We start from the raw sequence: 12,699 nt of genomic DNA on the forward strand, positions 1-12,699 counted from the left end.
GGAACTAACACGTAGATTGTGCTTTTCTAGCAGGTGCTGGCATAAGCATTCTGCACACATTGGATAATTTAATCCTTGAGACAAGTCTAGAGCAGCAGTTCTCAAAGTGTGGTTCAAGAACCTGTGGTGGACCGTGAGCCCCTTTGCAGGGGGCAGCCACAAGGCCAAAATCATTTCATCAGAATAGACCTTTGTACTTTCTCCCCTTGTTAAGCTTTTGGCAACGATTTAAAAGCAGTCGTGAGAAAACTTCTGGCACCTGAGCGCGTATCCCGAGGCAGTGCTGCCAAACTACACCAGCTGGCATGTTACTCATCCGTGCCACACACCTATGAGTAAAAACCAAAATCTAGCTCTCTCAAAAATAGCCTTAAAGTAGTAAAAATTATTAATTCTATTAAGCTTTGACTCAAATAAAATTTTTAAAATATTCTGTGTCGAAATGTGAATTACATATAAACTCTTCTGCTGTACGCCAAAATGTGCTGGTTGTCTCAAGGCAACGGATTTGGGAGGTTGTCCGAGCTGGGAGCTGAGCTGGCTGCTTTTTTGCATGGCACCCCATTTTTACTTGAAGTAGTGACTGACAGAAAAACTATAGTAATTTAGACTTGGGTATTTTGCAGGATTTTCTTGAAAATGAAGAAAATAAGCTTGTCGCGTCAATGAAAACAACTGACAGTATTTGTGGCTAAAGATAAAAATTGAGCTCATAAGTAAAAATCAGCATTTTGGAAACCTTGAATATGCCCACCATGAGCTTGACACTTTTGCGTTATTTAAGGAGTCGTCTGATGAGATAGATAGCTGTATTAATTTGTGATATTTTTTACATTGTGTAATGAAACGTGTCAACGTTTGGAAGGTCTGCATCACTCAGCGAACCAGGAAAGCCATGCATATGGAAAAGATCCATTCCAAGTGCAGGACAGTCTAAAAGATGTTAATGTAACAAAGCACCAAAGTGTCATTTATGGGGTTTCAGAGTCCGCATTGCAGCTAACCTTTATGAAACTGACACTTGTTTAGTTTTACTACAGTATTAACAAAAATACTCACAGCTATTTGAAAAGGCAATTAAAATACTCCCCTCCTTTCCAGCCATGTATCTGGGAGGCTGTATTTTATTAATATCCTTCAACTGAAACAACATCTTACAAGAGGCTAAATGCAGAAGCAGGTGTGAGAATCTAGTTGTCCTTTATTAAGCTAGACACTGGAAAAATTTGAAAAAGGGTTAAACAGTGCCACTCCTAAGAATTTTTAGTTTTCTTTTGGATAATATAGTTATTTTTCATAAATGTCTTTTGTATTAATAATGTAATGACTTTGATTTTTTAAGGAATTAATAACTTTTTAACGTTCACAGGTTTACTCTCTAATATGATAAATACGGAAAGAAATAAGTCACATAAACAAGAATTTAGGTGTCCTTAATTTTTTTGTATGTTGCAAAGGGATCCTGAGACCAAAAACTTTGAGAACTGCTGCTCTTGAAGAAGTTGGTGCTGTTGCTTTGTTGATTGAGAAACCCAGACATAGGGGTTAAGTAGGTTGTCCAGGATCACAGAGCTAGTCAGGGGAGAGCTGGGATTTTTCTTTTTCTTTTTCGAGACAGAGTCTCACTCTGTTGCCCAGGCTGGAGCGCAGTGGTGTGATCTCTGCTCACTGCAATCTCTGCTTCCCGGGTTCAAACGATTCTCCTGCCTCAGCCTCCCAAGTAGCTGGGATTACAGGCACGTGCCACCATACCCGGCTAATTTTTTGTATTTTCAGTAGAGACGGGGTTTCACTGTGTTAGCCAGGATGGTCTCGATTTCCTGACCTTATGATCTGCCAACCTCAGCCTCCCAAAGTGCTGGGATTATAGGCGTGAGCTACGGTGCCCAGCCTTCCCACCGCCCCCCAAGACAGAGTCTCACTCCCTCACCCAGGCTAGAGTGCAGTGGCACGATCTTGGCTCACTGCAACCTTTGCCTCCTGGGTTCAAGCGATTCTCCTGCCTCAGACTCACAGGTAGCTGGGACCACGCACACACACCATCATGCCCAGCTAATTTTTGTGTTTTTAGTAGAGATGGGGTCTTGCCATGTTGGCCAGACTGGTCTCAAACTCATGACCTCAGGTGATCCGCCCACCTCAGCCTCCCAAAGTGCTGGGATCATAGGCAGGAGCCATCACACCTGGCATACAGCTGGGATTTGAACCCAGGGCTCCAAAGTACTTGCTCTAAACTCAAATCACATATTATTACTTCTTGAGAAACCTCCATGGTTTGTAACTTTGCTAAAATCAATAAGCTTTGGTTGAACTTAGATGTCCTTTCAAGTTCTTTTCTCATGTAATTTCTTGATGTAAAATTAAACCTTCACCATGTGGATATCTGTTACATCTCAGTTTTTATGGCAGTACGTATTTGCCATAAACTCACCAGCAAACAGATAAGCAGGAGAAGGTAAATCATATTTGAGATTCTTTTCTTGGACCTTTCAGTTTTTTATTTAATCAGGGTTGATTTCTTAAGATTATTCGAAAGAATCTTTGAAAGAAATATTGTGCCATATTCAAGAATAATATTGGTTATTTCTGATAACTTTACTCTTATTTTGGTTGGTCATAGTTTTTCACTACAAACCATAGAAATGACAGTTCAGTATACTTCTACTTTGAAGTAAAATATTGGAGAACTGGAAGCTTATTTCAGTTTGGAGAAGCAGGGGAATTGTATTTATCCCACTGTGTCTTATTAATTTATATAATGAAATAGATTAGCACAGTGCAAGATAAAACTAGTACATAAATATAGCCATTTATGTTTCTACCATCACCTTCAATTGTGGATTAATCTCACTGGAAGCTTGAATGGTTTCTTAGGGGAAAATATTGGAAGGGTAGGTTTACCCCAAGAGTTCCCTTAAATATGCTGTTAATTCGCATTGATTTCAGAGAAAACAGAGAGAATCAGTTTGACTTCCCCACTGGCTGACTGCATAGGCGAACTATTCACAGTGCTGTTTAATAGAAATCTCAGGGACCCTCCTGCTTTCTCTGTTTTCACATGGACTGACTCAAATATGGAGAGAACACCAGGGACAAATTACTTGGAGAAAATCCCACACTTGTTAGTCAAATTTTTGAGTACAAAATGATGACTTTATGGTGAGATCAAGGAATACGCAGCACAATCTTTGACTTGCGTTAGTTTTTTTGTTTGAAATAAGAGATATATTCTTTCAATTGTAGCTACCTTTCATCCTGAAATGTCTGATATTTATTTTACAAGGCAGTAGTAGAGAGAGATAAGGTGAAATACAGAGAAGTTGGGTGGGTGATTTATTTATTTATTTTTTTAGATCGACAGAAGATGATGGTACATCTAAGTATATTTGAAAGTCTACCACTGGGAAGTATTTAGAAATATTTATGATAAGCTAAGGAAACAAAGCCTGGGAATTTGCTGTGGTAATAGAGCCAACTCCTCATTGGAGGGAGAATTACGTAGTTTGGGAATTAGTATGTACCATTCGTTTATGTCCTTTTTCTCCTTTCTCCTCCTGTTCTTCCTCCTCTTGCACCGCCGCCTCTAGTTCACATTTAATAACCAAACGATTTACTTGGGTGGTGACAGAAAGGGCAGCCTGAACTGCCCTGTCCTCACTGCCTTTTCTCAGCTTAGCAGCTAGAGGACTTTGTCCTAAAACAGTCATAGGTCTCTTTTTCGTGTAATGCCTTCTTTTCCTCTGGGTAGATACCCAGGAGTGGGATTGCTGGATGAAAGGGTAGTTCTACTTTCAGTTCTTTAGGGACTCTTCACACTGTTTTCCATAGTGGTCGTGCTAGTTTACATTCCCAGCAGCAGTGTAAAAGTGTTCCCTTTTCACCACGTCCCTGCCAACATCTATTATTTTTTGATTTTTTAAAAATTATGGCTATTGATCAGGAAAATGCAAATCGAAACCACAATACAATGCCTCCTTACTCGTGCAAAAGTGGCCATAATGAAAAAATCAAAAAATAATAGATGATTGTGGTGATGGGGTGAAAAGGGAACACTTTTACACTGGTGGTGAGAATGTAAATTAGTACGACCATGGAATACTATTCAGCTCTGAAAAGGAGTGAAATAATGGCATTCACAGCTACCTGGCTGGAACTGGAGACCATTATTCTAAGTGAAGTAACTGGGGAATGGAAAACCAAACATTGTGTCTTCTCACTCCTAAATGGGAGCTAAGCTGTGAGGATGCAAAGGCCTAAGAATGATACAATGGACTTTGGGGACTTGTGGGAAAGGGTGGGACGGGGGTGAGGGATAAGACTACACAATGGGTACAGTGTACACTGCTCAGGTGATGAGTGTACCAAAATCTCACAAATCACCACTAAAGAACTAACTCGTGTAACCAAACACCACCTATTCCCCAAACACCTATGGAAATAAAAAAATTAAATTAAAAATCCAGTCATAGGATCCTCTTACAGCATCATAATGTGGACCTGTCTATATTTGCATATTTAACTAGAGTGGCACATATCTAGTTATCTATTTAAACCTCACCCCAGAAGTACATTTGAAAATCATAATTGTTGTCTTTAAAAAGATTGATATTACTATTATGAAGAAAGCACATTGCACTGTGAGATTAAATTCCTGGCTTCAATAGGTATACATAATGAACTGCCAGCAGCTGAAATTTGAATGACTACACTTACCAGAAAAGGATCTTCTACCCACATTTCTCAGAATAGTTGTTCACAAATGATACATTCTGCCCTGTGCTTTTGTTTCTCCCTGGAATTTGAAAAATAAAACTTTTCGCTCATGGTAAATTCATAAGCTTGGGGCATGAAAATGTTTGAATTTGATATAAAAGAAGTTTTGAAAGGAAGATTAGTGGTTTAAACTGAAAGATTAGTCGCCCCGGGAAATTCAGCTGTGGGAAAAGCGGAGTTCAGTAATAACCTGCCCTGGCTGATTGCTCCATTCACGCTGGCATTCTGATCCTCCCGGCTGGACTCGCACCTGATTGACGGTGCTGATTATGATGGCTTAATACAGCTCATCGTCCCTTTACCGGGACACGTGGACTTTGTGGGCTTCACAGACTCCCCTCCACCCCCCTTGTATGTGGTACAGTTGATTCTTCTGCTAAGTGGAGGTTATTTCTTTATTCATTATCTCTTTAAAATGGAGGAGAAAAGGGCAAATTATCAAATAGGTGATGATTATCCTAGTGGAAGCTCTCTTGGGCAGAGTCAAAAGAAGAACTTGCAGTTCAACTTGCTTGATACCTCATAGTTGATTCCTATTCATTCTGCCGTTGAAGGGTTTCAGATGATACGACTTAATTTTAGCTGTTGTGGAACAGCAATGAAAATCCATGGCAAGACCCCCTTTCTTCATGTTAGGGAAGCTGGGAGACGCAGGATGTGGTAGTAGGCTCCAGCTGCTGCCCATGTGAGTGATTTTTCCTCTGCAGATAGATGGGTCATGGTCCCTTTCTAGATGCGCAGAAGATTATTCTCACATTGGAGAGGTACCATTAAATACATTTACATTGGATCTGAAAACCTTAAATGTTTACTTAGGGAAGTGTCATCTTCACATAAAATTATGATGTTGTGTAAGCCTTCCTTTTTGTCCACAACCTCTCCAGCACCTCTTATTTTTTGGCTTTTGAGTTACTGGCATTCTAACTGGTAGCTTATTTTGGTTTTGATTTGCATTTCTCTAATGGTGGGAGTGTAAATTAGTTCAGCCATTGTGGAAGACAGTGTGGTGATTCCTCAAAGACCTAAAGACAGAAATACCATTTGACCCAGCAATTACATCACTGGGTATACACCCAGAGGAATATAAATCGTTCTATTATAGAGACACATAGACACATATGTTCCCAATAGCAATGACATGGAATCAACCCAAATACCCATCAATGATAGACTGGATAAAGAAAATGTGGTACATATACACCATGGAATACTACGCAGCCATAAAAACTATGCAGATCATGTCCTTTGCAGGGAGATAGATGGAGCTGGAGGCCATCATTAGCAAACTAACACAGGAACAGAAAACCAAATACCACATGTTCTCCTCTTATAAGTGGGAGGTAAATGATGAGAACACATGGACACAGAGAGGGGAACAACACACATTGAGTCCTATTGGAGCGTGGAGGATGAGAGCGGGGAGAGGATCAGGAAGAGTAACAGTGGATACTAGGCTTAATGCCTGGGTGATGAAATAATCTGTACAACAAACCCCCATAGCACAAGTTTAACTATGTAACAAACCTGCACATCCTGCTGAACCTGAACTTAAAAGTTAAAAATTATGATGTTGTCTTGAGACAAGGTTAAGTCTATTCGTGTCCTTTGGGCAGACCTTAAACCTATATTATCCACACAGATGAGACTCTCTCTTTCATAAATGATTTATGTTCTATTTTAAGAATAGAACACTTTCTGTATGAAAATGGAAATTTCACTTTTCCTTAGTAATTTATTCTGGGGTCTTCTAATGTTCGTTGTTAGAATACAGAAGTATTCCTAACGTCTGCTCATTTTCCTAAGGAAGGGAATGTCTATTATTATTTGAAATACACACACACCCTTCAAAGATTAATATGTGGGCCATTGGCTTTTCCCCAGGTCAAAGTTTTATAACTTTACCTTAGAGGCAACTCAATCATTTTCTTTATGAATCATTTCAGGATGTTCTCTTTCCCATTTAAAGTATGTAAAGATCAAATGCTTTTGCAGGGGATCTGTGAAGACTTGAATACTGATCCTTTTTTCTCCCTTTCTGTCCCCAAAGTTTTGTGTTTTGTTACCTTAATGCCCTCTTTTAACTTGATGACCTACTGTATGTATTTCAATGGTAAATAGTGCTGGGCTCAGAGAAGTGCTATTCCCTACCTTGGCTAATCTCCGTCAAAATACGTGTCGTTATGATTTTAATTTGAACGCTTAAAATTCCAGGGTGTTGACATATTTTCCCTTCCCTTCTCTTTATAATGAATGTTAGTGTCTTTGCTAACCATAATTTTACAGCCATTTGGATCTCAAGATATTTGCTTGCCAGCTATATGAAACCATTCTTTAAAATGAGCATTTTTTTTTCCTACCAGCTCACAGTACCCAGCCTTATAATTTGTACATGGTATAGGCATGTTTGGCTAACTATAAAGTCCATGAAAAATTGAGTTGTAGTATCATTTTAATTCAAATCCGTTGTATACTATATTAAAATGATGATGCTCTATCAATTGCAAAACCAAATTCAAATTTTTGAGTTTCTATCTCGAAGCTTTTCCCTTTCGAAAAGATGTATGTTTTCTATGACTCATTCGTGTAGGACACTGGAACCATATGAAGTGGCATTTCTTTTTCTGTTGTTAAACAGAGTGCAAATGGCCAGACATTAATAAAGGCTGTAGCTCAGTAAATCCCACAGGATCAAAGCTACCTCCATTGCAGTTCAGCTTTATTAGACTGTTTGGGTAATAAGAGGAGATGATTTTTGCTGAAGTACATAGGAAAAAGGAAATTGGACACATGGCTACATTCAAATTTAAGAATGCACTTGATATACAACTTAGTGCATGTCAGTTGCAGCAGAAGCAGGCGGAACTCTTGGAACAGGACAAGGCTCGACAACTCCTGACTTTGAGTTACATGTGCTGTCACAGCATCTAACACGTTACTACTTACATTCCTGCATCAGACCTAGATTACAAGCTCTTAAGGGACAGCGACTGTGTCTTACACTTTGTATTCTCAATGCTGATTACAGAGGCTGGTACATAGAATCAGTGCATGTTTATTGAACAGAAAGTTGTACAAGTCAGAGACATAAGAATCCTTCTTGACATCTCCCTCTCCCTCACATCCATAACCAATCTATCACTGAATCTTTTTCCCACCTAACTATTGCTTTAAAGTGGATCACTGCAGTGGCCTCTGGACTGGTGTCCTCCCACTATTCCACGCCCTCGTTTTTTCCTTCTCACATTACAGCCAGAATGTCCTTTTAACAACACAATCACACAACCTCTTCAAAGGCTTTTTGCTGTATTTTTTTTTTTTTTCTGAGACAGGGTCTTGGTCTGTCACCCAGGCTGCCAGGCTGGAGTGCAGTGGCACAATCACGGCTCACTGCAGCCTTGACTTCCTAGGGTCAAGTAATCCCTCCACCTCAGCCTCCTTAGTAGCTGGGACTGCAGGTGTATATCACCACACTGGCTAATTTTTTAAAAAACCTTTTGTGGAGATGGGGTCTCACTGTGTTGTCCAAGCTGGTCTTGCACTCGAGCTCAAGCAATCCTTCCACCTCAGCCTCCCAAAGTGTTGGGATTATAGGCATAAGCCACCACAACTGGCTGTTCTTTTGTAGTAAGAGCTAATCATCATTATCATCATCATCATCATATTGACAGTACTTTTTACAAGGTTATAAATAGGGTGATCACACACGTTGTTAATACTCGAACACTTGAATGTGAGGTGGGCAGCATGGACAATCACGCAACGATGGGGTGGGAACCAGAACACGTGCTGGCCCTGCCTGCAAGGCCCTGCACAACCTGGCCCTGCTCATGCCACTTCCAGTCACTCTCTTTGCACCTGCAGCAAGGCTTGCTGTTCACTCTTTCATACTGCCCAAGGGTACTCGCCATGTTTGCTCCTACCAGAGGGCCTGCTTAACTGTTTGGAGTGCTGCCAACACTTTTGTTCTCAGCTCCTGCATTTCATCTCATTGACTAGGTTAAATCTCCTACTGTAAGTTCTTGCCATACTCATAGATGCAATTTAATATTTATTTATTTGAGTGAATAAATGAATAAATACTTGTGAGAGGTTGGTAATATTGTATTACTAATATACCAATTATGATGGAATATAGTGATCAACAAAATGACAAAATAACCTATGTATTTGTATTTAAATTCTGTATATTCAGTTTATGCACTATAATGTGCAACTAGTTTCACTGTTAACATTTCTAATGTGCTACTTGATGTTTATTAAATGTACAGTAATTTATAAGAACAGCTTAGTAATGTCACAAATAAATTACCAAAAATTTAAAGTTGAGTATGACTTCTTGAAAAGAAATTTTCCGTATTAAGAAATATGTGACATTTGGAGTCAAAATATATAGAATTGGTAGATTCTGGAGCTAGATTATCTGGATTTAAATCACGACCTCACTGCCTACTGACTGGGTAGCATTGAGCAAGTTATTTAACTTGTCCTTGCTTCTGTTTATTCATTCTTAAAATGGGTATAATGATGACATCTATGTTGTAGGGCTTTTGTGAGAAATAAGTTAATATATATATATAAGGCATTTAGAATGGTTTCCAGCACAAAGTAAATAATAAATACTAGCTATTGCTGATATTAGTGTTGTTATATTTATTCATTCAACAGATATTTATTAGATATCCCCTTAGTTCCTGGCATTGTGCTAGGTGCTAGGAATTCAGAAGTGATCAAGACTAATGTACTGTAGAGTAACCTGCAAACACTTTAATTTCAGAATCTGATAACTATTATAAATGGAATAAACATAATGACTTGTTAGGGCATATTGTGCAGGAGGAGCTTTAGTTAACCTGAAGGATGAGCAAAGATGAGCATGCACAGAGCATCCTAGGTAGAGGAAAGACCAAGTGCGAAGGCCCCACAATAGGTGTCTCAGTCCGTTTTCTGCTGCTGTAACAGACTGGGTGATTCAAAAATGATGGAAGTATATTTGACTCTTGGTTCTAGAGGCTGGACAGTTCAACAACATGGCAGTTCATCTGGGGAGGCCCTTTGTGCTATATCATCCTGTTATGGAAGTCAGAAGTTCAAGGGAGTGCATGAGACAGAGGATGGGGGCCCAACTTACCCTTTTTATTAGGACCCCTCTCCCTTGGTAACTAACTCCCTCCCACAGTATCAGCATTAATCCATTCCTGAAGGTAGAGCCTGCATGACCTAATCATATCCTCAAGGTCCTGCCTCTTATTACTGTTAGAATGGCCATCACATTTCATCATGAGTTTTGGAGGGGACATTCAGACCGTAACTCTAGGAAAGAGCTTGGCTTGGGTTTAAATATGCAAGAAGTGAAGTGTGCCTGGAGTGCTCGGTGTGAGCAGAGAGGGGAGGAGGCCTGAATGAAAGTTAGAATGCTGATTATGCAGGTGGATCTTGGGGACTTTTGTAGAAAAATGAGGAGTCATATAATCCTGTTTATTTTGCTGATAAAGAAACAAAAACCTGTAAGTCCTGATGAGGATCAGGTAGCTAATTAGTGATGCTACAGCTAGAAGCCAAGTGTGCTGCATCCATATTAAAAAATGTCATTGAAACAGATCTACAAAACATTGACAAATCATATCTAGTATTCTATCCATTTTCACAAAGTAAATGTACCTTTGTAACCACATCAGGAAATAAATTTTGACCTGCTTTTCATAAGCCATCCCGTTACCTTCACCCCCGTCGCTATCCCATCCCTCAGAGGTAACCCTTATCCTTAACCTCTGACACCATAGATTAGTTTTATCTGGCTGTGAACTTTTATGAACTTTTGAATAGTAGCACATGCTATAAGCTTTTTTGAAAATTCTGTCTGGCTTCTTTCACTCTGCTTGATGTGTGTGGGATTTACCTGTGTTGCTATGTGTAGCAATTGTTGCTGCATTCTCGCTGCGGTGCGCTGTTCCATTATGTGAATATACCATGAGTTTCCTGTGTTGTATCCCATTGAAAGTCACCAGGAGAGACCATTTCCGCGTGTGTATGAAAGGAAAGCTAGGTTGCGATTCATGTCGTTTATGTATGTATGTCAATCTTGCTTATCCTACTTTTTTAAAACCAATTGAAGGTTATAGAGGAAACTTCTCTTTTATAGCCTGCATACACTTGACTGTTTTCTCACAAATAGATTGCCTAGTTAAAACCAAAAGCTTGTATGTACAGGGATTGTCTGATGTGTCCCTTCAATAAGCTATTAATCATAAGTGGAAATAACTTGGATGAACCTGTCAGGTGCTTTCAAATGCGGGTATCATTGAGCTTTCAGCTTTTTGAAATATTATCTGGGGTATTGCATGTTTCCAGGGTTTGGTAAAGGATTATTTACTTCTTAATTGGGCCAAACAGCCATCACTTTCATTTTAATATTAGGTTTGTTTAAATAATAGATTTATTAAATTAGATGAGTGCCACTTTCATGCGTACTTCAGTTTTGTTTTGTTTTGTTTTTTAATATTTCAGATGATGTTGCTCCATATTTTAAAACGGAGCCAGGCCTACCACAGATCCACCTGGAAGGGAACCGCCTTGTTCTCACCTGCCTTGCCGAAGGGAGCTGGCCTTTGGAGTTCAAGTGGATGCACGATGACAGTGAGCTCACCACCTACAGCAGCGAATATAAGTAATTGATCACTTGAAAAAATAAGATCCCATTTCAGTTGATGTGTTTGGAATACTTGCCTTACTGGTCATAATAGCACAATGAGTGAAAATATTGGATTGAATTTCTAATGCATTCAAGATTAAAGGAATAGATTTGAATATGTAATTAGAATGTGATTTACTATTCTGATATAGGTTGTGCTTACACCTAGGAAGTCTATCATTATATTTGTAAAAGTAAGCCCATTAGTGAAATTATCAGTCAACAAAAACCTATGGTTACAGAGCAATGCCAACAACAGCTTTAGTATGATACATTTACTTTCCAAGGGCAACAGCCCTACCCACAAGTATTGCTCCTGTCTAGGCACAAATGTTTAAACAGATCTTTAGTTTGGTAGCTTCTGGACCTCTGAGTAGTCAGCAAAAGTCTTTCCTAGCTGTTTTCAAGTGGAGATAGCGATGGATGGAATCATGGAGAATGGGCATGCATACAGCCTCTATATTCAGCAGCAAAAAAACAGTGTATATTGAAGTCCTGCCATGTGCCCGGCACTGTGCCAGGCACCAGGGATCTGATGCACGTGGGGTGGACATGATGTGGGGACAGAGGGCCTGAACCTGCGGCAGACCACGAGATCAGGGTAAGACTGAGGTGTAGATTCACGTGGAGGCAGTGGCACAGCCTTTGGAGCCTCAGGGTCTTACCACGCTTCAGAGCTTTCCAGGGCTATACTTTTGAGGATGATAATATTACATGCTGCAGTTCTGTGCAGGATGGAGAACTAGCATGCCAGAAAAGTCCAGGAGGCCTCACCATCAGCAAATCAGCAAAATCAGCGCTGCCATGTTCTTCTTTAGATGAAATAAGAAAGAGTGGGCTGTACAGAGGCATTTTAAGTGGAATAACAAGCTTCTCAAATGGGGCATAGCCCACCCACTCACTCTCTTTACCTCTGAGGTTGTGATACGGTGGTCCGTGGAACCACACTCAGCCTGCCCACAATTTATGTGTGTGTCAGTTGTGTGTGTGTTTGTATTTTAAAAATCAATTAAAAAAAATATGGGAATGCTTACAGCATTTTTTTTTTTTTAATTTGAGACAGAGTTTCACTCTTGTTGCCCAGGCTGCAGTGCAGTGGCGTGATCTTGGCTCACTGCAACCTCCACCTCCTGGGTTCAAACGATTCTCCTGCCTCAGCCTCCCAGGTAGCTGGGACTACAGGCGTGAGCCACCACACCTGGCTCATTTTTGTATTTTTAGTAGAGACAGGGTTTCAC

At 39.9% G+C, this 12,699-nt stretch overlaps 1 protein-coding gene across 2 annotated transcripts in view; it reads left to right on the forward strand.

Moving 5' to 3' along the window:
- Nucleotides 1-12,699, forward strand: part of SDK1 (sidekick cell adhesion molecule 1) — a 965,237-nt gene that overhangs the window by 308,238 nt on the left and 644,300 nt on the right. For both annotated transcript variants that reach the window (XM_055346825.2, XM_055346826.2), the window contains exon 2: nucleotides 11,278-11,437. In XM_055346825.2, the coding sequence (XP_055202800.1) occupies nucleotides 11,278-11,437 (160 nt within the window). The remainder of the gene's footprint in view (nucleotides 1-11,277; nucleotides 11,438-12,699) is intronic.

This window comes from Gorilla gorilla, chromosome 6 (genome assembly GCF_029281585.2).
Source record: "Gorilla gorilla gorilla isolate KB3781 chromosome 6, NHGRI_mGorGor1-v2.1_pri, whole genome shotgun sequence".
Classification (NCBI taxonomy): domain Eukaryota; kingdom Metazoa; phylum Chordata; class Mammalia; order Primates; family Hominidae; genus Gorilla; species Gorilla gorilla.